Below are 13,136 nucleotides of genomic sequence, written 5' to 3'. Positions count from 1 at the left end.
ATCATATCCTATTGAGGTCCCTCCCCTCCCCAATCCCTGCTCCCTCCAGGCTCCACCTGGCACCCCCCACCCCCAGTCTCCAAAAATTCCCAACCCCAAATTGGCAAGCCTATGTTGCAAGGGTAGGGCATTTCCAGTACCCTCCTCAATCATCCTTTGTTTCTTTAGTCCACACAGCCAATAACTAGAGAGTAAAAAGTCCTCCTTGGCCAGCTTCCCACACCCTGTGCACATTGCACAGCCCTGGCCTTTCTGAAGCTCCAGCTCTTACAAGGGATCAGGTCCCAGCCCTGCCACCAGCTCGCTACATTTCTTCTGATTGACTGAGAGGGCAGGGTAGTCTCCACTGTGGCAGCTACCCAAATGGATGATAACTTTTCTTCAGGTCTACAGGACTCAATGGTGACAGGGGTCCCTTCCGCACATGCAGTATAACGCACATTCAATCCACTTTCACAATTGTTTGAAAGTGGATTTTGCTATTCCACACAGAAAAATCCAGCTTCAATGTGCATTGAAAGTGGAATGAAAGTGCATTATTCTGCATGTGCAGAAAGGGCCTATGAGAGCCAGTGTTGTTATGGTTAGAGTGTAGGACTAGACTCCGGGAGAGATCAGTGCCCAAATCCCCATTCAGCTATTGGCTGAGCTATAAGGCTGTAGGGATCTGTATACAGGTTTCCCCAGTCCTCTCTAATACTCCAAACACACTGGCCTTAACCAAAACCTTTTGTTTTATTCCCAAGTAAACTGAACAAATTACTCCATCAATTAATCAATTGGGTAAATTTCATCACGAAGTGACAATTTTTAAACAGCCTGATGGTTGGTAATTTCAGGTCATGGGTACCGGTTTGCCAGCAATAGGCCTCAAGATGTGGATGCTGCCATCCTGCGGAGGATGCCTACAACCTTCCAGATTGGCCTACCTGTAAGTAAATTTTAGCCCCTCCCCTAAACACAGTCAATACCTAGACCCATTCCCTCCTCCCCAATACAAACTACCGGTAAGCCCTCCAGTCCAATATTAAGTTTGCAAGGCTCAGATTTAAAAAATCTAAGGTGGTTTTTCTGACTCTGTTCCTCTAAAAATCTGTTTTCCCTAGTGTTAAAACAATTAATTTTCATCCTGCTATAAGAAATTAATAGGAAGAACCTCCTAAAAATTAAAAAAAAATTCACAGATCTGGGATGGGTTTTACTGGTGAGGCCCCAATCCAGGAAAAACTCAGTCGTAAGCTCAGAATAAAAATAATTCGTGGTGCGACAAGAGAAGGCAAACACCAGGTCTGATAGTGCCAAAGACAAGATCATACATTCACTTCAAGGGACAGTCAATGTGTGCATTTTAAAACTTCACATAAGCAAGAGGATTTTAAAGGAAGTGGTTGGCTTAATAAATTCTAATCCTTCTAGGAAGGAAAAGCTCTGGATTTATATACCACTTTTCTTAACTGTAAGGCGTCTCAAAGTGGCTTACACTATCCTTCCTTTCCTCTCCCCACAACAGGCACTTTGTGAGGTTGGTCGAGCTGAGAATTCTCAGAGAACCCTGACAACCCAAAGTTACAGGCTTCATGTGTAGAAGTGGGGAAACAAATCCAGTTCACTAGCCTACCGCTCCTATGGAGGAGCAGTGAATCAAAGCCTGTTCTTCAAATTCAAGTCTGCTGCTCTTAACCACTATACCCCAGTGACTTGTATGTTCCTTTACATTAACACACCCACACACCCCACTCCCCATGCTAATTGAAAACTAGTTTAGTAGAGAGAAAGGACCTAGTGCCCTGCTTTGCTGGTGTTCTGTTGCAGGGCACTTTCAACCCTGGCGGAAGCGACCTCTTCAGCGTCAATCGGTAGCAGCATCAATTCTTTCGGTAAGTTAAACAAGTTTGGGAAGCAGAACAACAAAAAACAAAAAATATAGGGCTGAAAATTACAGGCCAAATACATGTTTCTGCATACTCCCAGGGAGTGAAAAAAATATATATTAGCTTGTAATTATTTTCTCAGCCTCCAGTTCTGACTCTCAGTCTCATGCTCTCTTCTGTCTTCTCATAGACACAGAGGCAAAGAGAGAATATTCTGAAACTCATTTTGTCTGGAGAAAATGTGAGTATTGCTCTTTTTTTTCCCTCCCCTTCCCCAGCTTCCCTTTCCTGTTTTGAACTGAAGCTTCAGCAGACTGAAAAACTCAATTTGAGGTAAACCATATGCTAGACTGAGTGGTGTCTACGAAACCAACTTGATTCTGAAGTGTGGAAATAAAGTCTTTATCACTCACGTTGCCTTTGGCCATTTTGAACCCTGTAAAGAGCATAAGGGTTCATTTCTGCTGGGCGAGAGTGAAAGGCGTGGAAAAAATAACAAAAGGCTCTCACTTTACTTCAAAAGACAGATGAGGGAAGCAAGGAAGAGCCTGTCCTCTCCTCTGGTGGGTGTTTTGGTGAACTGGTGACAGTACGAGGGTTAAATGTGAACCAGCCTTTATAACCCTAATGGGAACTTTGCCCTTGGAACAGCTAAGCAATGCCGTGAGCCTGAAGGAGTTGGCTGAGAAAACAAGTGGCTATTCGGGCAGTGACCTGCGAGAATTGTGCCGGGATGCCGGCGCGTAATAGAGTGGGCGATTAAGCATCCGCAAAGGCAGCAGACAGCCAGACGGCTCCAGGTGCTTCAGGCACACACAGAGAGCGAGGAGAATATGCGGGCGGCATTGTTCATTCCTTGTCCCTTCTCTCTTTGCACCTGACCTGTCATGGCACTGCCATCAGAAGGTGCTGGGCCCCAAATCCCTAGGTTCATCAGCTTTCTGCATCATGAAATATGTAACAAACCCTTATTCAAGTCAAACCTGGTTCTTTTGGCAGCCTTTCATTCATGCATTAGTACTATCTGGAGTAGGGTCAAACTGCAGAAGACTCTGAAGTTTCAGAGCTCCTTTTGATGTTACTTTTAGCAGCATAGGAATTATTACTGCAATGGATCTCCTTCCTGCACTACTCAGGAATGGTAGATAACATGATAGGAAGCCAAGCTGTCGTCTCTTGGTACTGGAGCAATGTTCGTATGAGAAGAAACTAAAGTAAGGATTCTTCCTCCACAGCTCAGACTTACATCACCATATGGAAAGAGCCATGATGCATTGTAGGAGACAGACCATCTGTTTGGCAGAAGTTCTCATATTTTGCTGCTGGAGAGCCACTGCCAAGCAGAGTAGACAATACTGGGAGCTCAGTTTGGGCCAATTTGTCTCGAATCTGGCCTTACGGAGTCTCTTAAGGTTTGGCGAACTTCGACGGTGGAACAGAGATGGATAGGGTAAGATTGGATATGGTTTCCCAAAATAATGATTTGCCTATGGAACGTCTTGGCATCTCCATTCAAAGGATCTCTGACAGGAAATACTTTGTTCTGTCTGAGACCCTGAACAGCAGCTGCCAGTCTTTGGAGACAATGCCGAGCAAGGTGAACTAATGGTATGGTTCAGGTTATGACAGCTTTATAAGTCTTCCACCCCAAGGATTGTTAAATGATCCTTTACTGGGATGACTTCAAAGAACAGATGCATCTGCTCTTGAAGTTAATGAGATAGCCGCATAATTATGCTGTTGCTTCTTTTCAACTCTGCAGTTCTAAAAATGGAGCATAGTCCAATAGGGTGTGAGTAGATGCTGCAGCTGCTATGAAGGACATTAGAAAAACATTTTAGTGACTGCAGGTGCAAATGACTCATGGTAGGGAAAATTCAGGAAGTTTAGATATTCTCATCTTATTTTTGGAAGCTAACCCATTATTTTTTTGTGTGCGTGTGTGTCCATCCAGTGACATGGAAGAGGAACAGCTCCGTCCAATTACCCAGCTTGACCTTCTGCTTGCCCTAGAAAAGATGAAAGAGTCCAAGGAAGTGGAAACAGCCATGCCAACTCTGAAAGAACTTGCTTTAGACTGAACTTCTGGCCTAAGACACTCACTAATGAACAAGCAGCAAAGAATTGAGAGAGATTTTTAATTGTATGGTGAGTAACCACCTACATGTATGAAGTAGTACAACTAAAAATAAAAAGGACAAAATTAAAGCATATTTCTGAATCCTATTTCTTATTCTCTCCTGATAGGCCATGCCAGCATCTCTAGAGCCTTGTTTTTTCAGTACCACTCATTTTGAGAAGCGACAGCAAAAGCAGATAAACCCTTCTGCAGTTTTGTCTTTAAGCTGTAAGAGATTATAAATAAAGCATTCAAATGCTTAAATATAGAAGTGGAAAAACCTGTAATTTTCTGTCAACGCAGTCTCTCACTCACAGGACAAAGGCTTTTAGGAAACTTCAGTGTTTTCTGCTGTGGATGCTCACTTTTGTTTGAAACATAAAATCATATCATTTATAAAATGTAAAAAACAGTGTAGTCAACTTACAATGGCTTGAAAGATTGAAATTATTGAGACATACATTGGTTGGATACGTATTTGTGGCAATTTACCATACTTCACTGAAGTAAGCCTGTATGACCCTGCCAACTGGGAAGGAGAATTTTATCACATATCAGACACTGATGAACAGTAAATAGGTCGTCTATGTGGAATACAATGAGAAGTTCAGGGGAAGACCATCACCACAATACCTACAAAGGACTAACTTGATCTGCTCAGATTCTCTTTATGACATCACAGACAGTGAGGATCTCACCGCTGCTGAAGTTCTAGCAGGTTTCCAAGGTGAAGTTCGTGAAAGGATGCCAAGCTTTCATGCCCAGAAGTAGCTACCAGGTGAGTTATTGAAACTACTGAAGGATTTTGAAATCCAGAAGCTGAGTCTAGCTATCGGCTTTGGAAAGAACAGCACCTACTAGCTAGCATTAGCGTCTTTACTTTCTATTAACAATAATTATTTTGAGCCAAAGCACATTGTGTGATGGACAAAAAGCTCATTTCACAGATCCTGTTGGTTTACATCTGAACTGGAGATTATAACAGTGTAACATTAGCCTACTCTTACATCCACAGGGAAGCTCAAAGGAGAACATCTCTTCTTCCTCGTCTTGTGAACAGGCTGCAGAGTGGACTTAACTGCAAAGCCTTCTTGATGGCCAGATGACTGTCTGGCAAGAACATATCAACTACTTGATGAAAGATAGGGTGTGCTGGGATGCAGCAGTTCTGTCAATAACGCAACAGGAATTCTTAGCTGCCCACCAAGGTGGCATCTTAGCTAAACTGACCAAGCCAGAGATCCAGACTCTTCTTGGTAGAAACAGGGAAAACTTGCTTTCTCAAGGGTTGACCCTTGGTGGCCTCAAGTGTTTGGTCATACGTGATAATCTCTATACAGATGCCCATCAACACAGTATGGATCTCCGGACCAAGCTTTATTGGGACTATAGAGAGAGCTGCAACCGTGCCATCACTGTAGTCCTGGTCAACCCTGTGTGCCTAATCCTGATTGGCCAGAAGGGTGTACAGGGAGGAACATTAAGCATGAAGGCTTTTGAGATGGCCCATTATATCACAACCTGTGCAAATAAACATGCACAATAAGTGACCTCCAGCACATCTTCCAAATGGGACACTTTTTTTCCTGTACCTTCCTCATCTGGAATTCTGGTCAAACAGAAGAACCCTAGTGAAGAATGTAGGAAGGGAAGCTAAATTCCCTGTGGAGCTTCTGTGAAGCAGTGGGATATAGGTGGGCCATTCCAGGCCATCCTCAAAATGTCTCACACTAAAGCAGCAGAAATAGAATCAAGACATTATACATGTTCTAAAGAACATCCTCCAACTATTTGCTAACAGTTACAAATGACTCAATGGAGAACAGAGTTTTTGTGTGAAGAACAAAGGAATAAACCCAAATTAATTAGCACCAATAACACCCATTTAAAAGATTTTCTCTGGAGTATTGCACCCCTCCTTTCTCTTTGCCATTTCTTACTACTACAAACTTTTAGATAAGCAGAACCATCCATACTTGGAAGAACTGGAAAAAACAGGAAGTAGCCAAATTGAAATCCATGGGGTGTTGTCCAGTACCTTCCATTTCATAAAGTACAAGCCAGTATTGATACAATCCATATTGCTGATGCCAGTCCAAAACGAAACACCCTGCAAACTGGCTATTTAAACCCTACAGAAGAACTGAGGTCCCTGAAATGCTCTTGAACTAACTGATCACCTGAAATCAAATTAGTGGCCATCATCAGACGAAGCATTCCAGTCATACAGGTTACAGTTTATAGGTATAGTAACAGCAGATGCTGCAGTGTTCAGTTTGACCCATTAATACATATTCCTTAAGTTATTCTCTCCTTGTCTCTCGACAATAAATAGAGGAACCAGGTATAATGGGGGAGATACAGCTATTTTTATTTCCTACTTTTCCCCTTATTCCTTCTCAGGACAAACCCCCCCCCCCCCCCAACTGCTGCTCAGGTGGTCCACAACCCACAACTAACGTGCCTCTGTTTCCTTCCCAAAGCCATGTTCCTTTTCGTGCGTTTTTTGCTTCTGGATCTTACAAAGCTCTAGTTTGTTGCAGCCTTGATTTCTGTCTTTTTCTTCTGCCCAGCTCCTAATCAGTTTACCCACCACAGATAACTAGTCAGACATTTTCCTGATTCTGGCAATGCCTGCTAAGTCACTCCTCTGGCTTGATTTTGTTATCCCATCTTGGAAATCAGGAAGAGAGGAAAAAGGTGCTGAAAAGGGCAAAATTCCCTTCCCTAAAGCGATTGAGACATCTCTGTTTAGGGATAAAAACAGGTAAGGTTTATAAAATTAGGAGGTTTATAAAATTACCCAAGATGCAGGGAAGAAAGCAGAAGGAACTTGTGCTAATTTTCCCAATTCCTAAAAATCAGGTTCTTAACTACAAGGAAAAATCAGCAAAGTGCTAAATGCAAATGGTTAACAAATTTCAAATTCTGAAATTATCAAGGAAAGAAGGTCCAAGAAATGCTTGCTGACAGCCCCGATAAGGGCTTTTAAAGTCCACCAGGACACTCTTTACTCTTCATGGCTCTTTAAGCCTTAATTGCTACATTTATTCACCTCGTTCTTTACTATTCCATGATTTTCCAATTATAATTATGCTTCCAAGTTGATACAAGTTGCACAATTCCAAGTATGATGTTATCTTGAGGCATCAGATATATTTTCAAATAATTAGCTAATAACTTATGTGAATGGTGAAATGTGCATTGTGAAGAATCTGCGGTGATTGGCTGCAGAGTTCTGGCTTTCAATCAAGCTGCATCCCTGACCGCAAACATCAGAAACTAGAGAATGCTTAGAAACACAGCCAAGTTCAAATATTTGCACTGTATGCAGAGTGATTTTATTGACGCCAGGCAGAGTTTAACAACTTTATCACTGCACTGCAACATGTCAAACAGGCCAATTAAATAATGGTCAAAGTGACCCCATAAAGGGATTTCTCATATTTTTAAATTTCTGCTAGTCAAATGGTAGCCATGGTACAACATAATAGTGGCTTGACCCTTTCCCTAATAGACCTGCCCAACATACACATACTGCTATTTGCCATGCTGGAAGAAAACACACAGGTTACTTTATGCGTGCCTCAAGGGGAGAAACAGCAGCTCCAAGGCAGATCAACTGAGGTCTGGAAAATGCCATAGAGGAGAAGTAAAGCTACTTTGTACCAAGATACAAAGGAGGACACCTGTTGGTACTATTTAGTAATAAAAATATGTTGGAGATTTGGGTTGTGGATAGTCCAGCATCTTGTCATGCTTGATAAGACAGTCTTGTTTAAGAACAGTGCTTAAATTAGGAACTGGCTTTAAGTCGTACTAACATTTAGTACATACTCAGCTGTTTCATCCGATTCCTCCAAGATCTCTCCGGATTTTTTAAAAAAACCTTTAAATTACCTGTAGATTTTAGCGGTTACTCTGCAGTATCCCAAAATCTCAGCATGTGGCAGCACCTACTATTTTCTTTTCCTGGCCACCATAAGCAGCCAAGGAATCACACAACTTTGCTGTTGTCATGCCAATGATTAAAAATATATAAATGGAGTGGGCTAAAACAAAAGACCAGGCTGTCGAGAAGCATAATCTGCCATCTTGAAGCGATGATTAGTGATAAATTTATTTTGGCACAACTTGCTGCATGCACCCAACCCACCTCTCCCTCCCGACTGCTGGAAGAGATCATCTGTTTTCACATATGATGCCTGGACAGTGGGACAAAAATAGGGAAAATAATGCTACACCAGCTTAATCATTCCCACCGTCAAGGATGGATGGCAAGTGCTGTGGTGATGGACAATTTCAGACAGACAGGAGCAAAAACAAGGTGACTTCTCCCCTTTCTAGTTTACCTTTGTTTCATCTTGTAATATGTCCAAACAAACCCGGCACAGTTGTTGCCACACATGATGTGAGCACTGCAAAAGTTTCAAATCCTGAATTTTTGTTTTGTTTTTAGGAAAGCACAAATGTTTTATGCATGCCGAAAAGGGGGGAGAAAATCTGTAGGAACACATTTTGCAATGCAAATTTCCAATTTGACTGAGGTTTCTAAACTTAAGGAATACAACAGAAGAATGTCTTGGAAGCCCGCATAGTTTCTGCTTCTTGAGAATACACCCACCCAACCCATATTTCGTCTTCTTTCACCGCAGCAACAATGTGCTATTACAAGGACTCATTAGAAAAAGTGCAGGGAATATGTTTCATCTTAATGGCTTATATAAGGATTTCGAATTGGGGGCGGGGGCACTGCCTCTTTCTTCATCTGCATTAAACAGCTACCAAGCCGCCGACCTCAGTCTCAGGTTGAATTTTTCAAATCCCCTCCCACTGGTTTTTGCTCTTGGGATTGGTCATGCCATTGTTAAATCTTGTACCATGGAAATAATAATCCTACTAGCCAAAGCTGCTAGTCTGTACTAAGTTTCCCTCACCGCTCTGGCTAAGGAACGTTTCACGGGAGACTTTGTGAAGCCGTGCCCGCTCCAGCGGCAATACAGTCGCCATGCTGTCCCGGTTCACAATAAAATGCCATGCTGTCCCGGTTCACTGCAATGCAGCTAGACTTCTCTAGGAAAGTCTTCATCCATCAGCTCAAGAAGAAGGCACTTCTGGGCAGTCAAAGACACTGCTGTGCATAAGAACCGGCAGGAAGGGCCAGAAGCCTTTGCCGTAGCCAGTTCTTTATCGATGCTTGTGTTCCAGCAAGGATTCAAAGTCTGGGGCACAGACCAGCTTGTGCTTCACATGGCCCAGGACGATCATCTCACCGCTTCTATTGTCTCCAATGCCCACTGACACCAGCTCCTTCCAAGACCAAGAGAAAAAGTTGTTATAACCAAAAATGTCCGTAATGCTGTGAACAACACACATCTACAGTTGACTTTACCATATCTTTTTTTTGAGGTGGCCCTAATTCTCAGACTTCTAGCAAACCACCTGGGTATAAGTGTTCGTACCTCTACTAGCAGAGATCCCCTGACAGTCTAACTGCACAAACAGTGGTGATAAGGGCACCTCTCTGCTAATCTTACAGATCATGAAGGGACACATGGAAACAGGTGCATAACGATCCTTACCCTTTCCCTCGGGAAAACCTCAATCTTTCCATTGTATCTCCCCTAGCAGTAATTTAGGAGACTCAATGGAGATCCACTGGGCAGGTAGGCAGTCAGATCTTTTGAAGTGCCTGGTGGCTCCCATTTGGAATGAGGTTTGAAAAACTCAAACTTGTTCCAAATTACTGATAGGGGGATTTACTTTATACAGGCTGTTTTGTAACAGGGGCATAAGCAAGCAGGGGTTGTGTCAGTTATGACATTATCTATTACTTGTTTGTAAGCTGTGGTAATGTCCAAGAAAATAACATGAATAAGGAAGGCCCAATTATTCTCCATTCATGACTTCTATATAATATATTTTGATACCAGATTGCAAAAGCACAGTTGATATGAATCTATTTTAACAAGAACAATAGACTTTTGTGATAAATGGAAGACTAACAGATACATCACGGTGTAAGATTAGATCTCGCTTCAGCAAATGCATAGTGTATTTTATATACACACACAAGCCCCCCCTTCAAAACCTGCACTAAACACATGTTTTGTATCCTGCTCAGTGAACTCTAATACAAGTTATCTCCTAAGAGTCACTGAAGGATGCCTTGAGATTATTTCATATATTACACAGCCAGCAAATCCAGATTTGGCATCCTGCTTACACTTGGCCAAGAGCTGCATCTAATGCTGGCCGGCTGATTCGTGCACCTGTCCAAGACAAGCATTTGCAAATATTCATTTATCAAAGTCGCAATTCACATTTTCAAATGCACCCCTAAATACATAATGGGTGAAATGGACTTTAAGCTGCCCATAGTACAAAGGCCTGGACCAAACCAAGTCCCGCTTTAAGTTACTGCAGCACAGGCTGAGTACATAGGTTGGCTCCAAGAAGCTCATAAGCAGGGTAGGGAGATCACTGCTCACTGGTATTGTTCATCTCCCATTGGGAGAGAACAGGCACCTACTGTTTTGATTAGAGATGTTTTCTGAGCCAGCTGTACCTGAAGAAAGGAGCATGGAGTCCCTGTGGTCACATCAAGGGTCACTCTGCCCAGCACTAGTTGCACCTTCCCTGACTTGCGGATCAGCAGCTTCCCCACCTGCCCTTCGGACAGGTCCCCCAGGGTGCAAGTGTTTTCAGCCTCCTTGGCTTCCTGAAAAGACAGAAAGGGGTGGGCAGGCTACAAACAGCTCCTATATTGGGTGGAACCTGGCTCGTTATTTTGCTTAACTTATTCTGGGCAAGCAGGGCACTGGCAAAGCCTCTGCCACTGGAAATCTTTCAGCAGAAGCCAGAGAAGCTGCTGTTTGTCACCAACACAGACAGAAGTTGTACGTAATTGAATTAATCCACAACAAACTTAAAAAAAAAACATAACCATGTTTGTAACAACCAACCCCACTTGCATGCTGTGTTGGGTTTCACTTGCTTGTCCTAAAGAAAAGTATGACACCGCTTTTTACGTGTCATCAGACAATGTCTGTTCATGTTCAAATATATCGTTGTGTAAAATGCAAATTGTTTTTAATGTACGCTGATGTCCTTAGAAAGCTATAAATGAACGTTGTTTTTAATGTACGCTGATGTCCCTAGAAAGCTAACTTCCTAGAAAGCCTCTCACCCCTTCCTGCAACTTTTCTAAACTCCTTTATACACACTTTCTAAGGCCCTTTGGCAACATAGCCAGTGGAAGTCTATCCAGTTCTGTGGTACTACTTCTTCCACCTGGACTACATCTCCTCTAATCACGTACCTGGCTCTTTTCTTGCTTTATCATCATCATCTGCCCATCCTCATTTTGCACCTCAGTCTTAATGGGCTTGCTGTCCTGGGTGGGTGGCTGCCCTGGCAGTGTATCTGGCAGCTGCAGGAACAGCAACTCATCTTCCTTGCAGAAATTCAGCTTCTGCAGCAGCTCCGCCACAGACATATTCTGGGGGAAGGGAGGGGGTTCCTTAGCAAGAGATGGTTTGTGAGTAGGCAGGGTCTCTTCTTCATCATGGGGCTCTTCTTTCACTAGAATGAGAGACATAATCAGGAGCACAGACTTGAAAGGACCCCAAAGCCACCCAAGTTCAACCTCCCTGCTCAAAAGCATCCTAAGAAACAGGGATTTTGCTGAAGCTGTGAGAGTTTATAGCTGAGCTGGGACCACAGGCTTCCAATGCATGCTCTTAACCATTACATTGTGTAATGTAATGAGAACAAAAACATCCACTGGTTATAGTGCACTATGAGGAATGAGCAAGGAAGCATCCCATGCTGCTAGGAGAAAATATTTGAGGGGTTTTTTTTAAAGACAAGTCCTGTGTACACCAAACACAGAAGGCCTGGTTAACACAGATGCAAAACAGCTTAGCTAGGCTAAAATACAGGAATCATTAATTTGCACCACTTGCCTGTCACTGACGGTATGTCCACTTCCATCATCTCCTCCTTAGTGCTGGAACTCAAAGGCTTCACTTCCTCTTGATCATCACCTTCCTCCTTGAAAAGCCAGCCAGAATGAGCCAGGGGCAGCTGAACAGGCTTGTTCCGGATGTCATTTTTTAAGCCTGGGTCATCAAGGAACTGGGGGCGCAGAAGGGAGGGAGGGAGGGAAAGAGAGAGAGAGAGAGAGGAGAGAGAGAGAGAAAGTCAGTGTTTTGGGGAAAGGAGAGCTATTCCTGTTGCTTTTACTTTTAAAATCATAACAAAATTATATAATAACAATTGGGCCCCCACAAGAACTTTCTAGGAGCATTTGATACACCACCCTCCCACTGTCTCCTCTTTTCCTTCCCCCGTAGCCTCTGCCCTTTTTCCTTCTCTCTTTTCCACTCACCAGCCAACTTCCCACAGGAAGAGAGAAAGAGGGAAGGATTTGGGTGTGAATGAAAATTGCCTTTTTTGGTCTCCATGTTAAACAGGGAGAGTTGTTTCAAACACTGTTAAGTCTCACACTCACATCATCCTTCTCCAACATGCGCAGGATCTGCTTGGTCTCTTCATCTGTCTCCCTCTTCTCCTTCTTTATGTTGATGATGTGGGATGGGCCAAAATCAGACATGTCCACAGTCTTATCCCAGGTACCTGTGCAGAAATGGAGAATTGTACGTTTGAGGAAAACAGCAAGAGGTAACTCCATTTCTATAACATACCTTGGACTTCCCAGCCTACAGCAGTTTAGAATCTTAGAATCAGAGTTGGAACAGGCCATACAGACCATCTAGGTGTCAAACTCACAGCCCTCCAGATGTTATGGGCTATAGTTCCCATCATCCCCTGCTAGCATCATGCTGGCAAGGGATGAAGGGAACTGTAGTCCATAACATCTGGAGGGCAGCGAGTTTGACACCTTAATCCTGTTCAAATTCAGAATCAACCTAGATCATTCTTAATGAGTCTTCATCCAGCAACTGCATGAAGATCACCAGAGAGGGGGGATTTACCACCTTTCTAGGCAGCCTATTCCACAAGAAATAATGCTAATGTCCACCTGGTTCCTTTCTGCCTGTAATTTATATCGACTATTGTGAGTGCTGCCAACTGGAATAGCTCCCTGCCCTCCTCTAAGTGACAGCCTTTCAAATACTTAA

At 43.1% G+C, this 13,136-nt stretch overlaps 1 protein-coding gene and 1 long non-coding RNA gene across 2 annotated transcripts in view; one reads left to right on the top strand and one right to left on the bottom strand.

Annotated features, from left to right (window-relative positions):
- Positions 1-3,823: 3,823 nt before the first annotated feature.
- LOC125441812 lies at positions 3,824-4,254 on the top strand. Its single transcript, XR_007245908.1, has 2 exons — positions 3,824-4,019; positions 4,119-4,254. It is a non-coding gene; the product is annotated as an uncharacterized LOC125441812 (long non-coding RNA).
- Positions 4,255-7,308: 3,054 nt separating this feature from the next.
- POLR3D (RNA polymerase III subunit D) overlaps positions 7,309-13,136 on the bottom strand; it is an 18,655-nt gene continuing 12,827 nt past the window's right edge. The window contains exons 5-9 of the mRNA XM_048512729.1: positions 12,506-12,630; positions 11,958-12,129; positions 11,312-11,574; positions 10,559-10,711; positions 7,309-9,300 (exon numbers count right to left, since the gene is read on the bottom strand). Of these exons, the coding sequence (XP_048368686.1) occupies positions 9,178-9,300; positions 10,559-10,711; positions 11,312-11,574; positions 11,958-12,129; positions 12,506-12,630 (836 nt within the window). The 3' untranslated portion in view covers positions 7,309-9,177. The remainder of the gene's footprint in view (positions 9,301-10,558; positions 10,712-11,311; positions 11,575-11,957; positions 12,130-12,505; positions 12,631-13,136) is intronic.

The sequence above is a fragment of the Sphaerodactylus townsendi genome, linkage group LG12, assembly GCF_021028975.2.
Source record: "Sphaerodactylus townsendi isolate TG3544 linkage group LG12, MPM_Stown_v2.3, whole genome shotgun sequence".
NCBI lineage: Eukaryota > Metazoa > Chordata > Lepidosauria > Squamata > Sphaerodactylidae > Sphaerodactylus > Sphaerodactylus townsendi.
The sequence above is the reverse complement of the archived record's forward strand: the minus strand, read 5'-3'. Positions and strand labels throughout refer to the sequence as shown.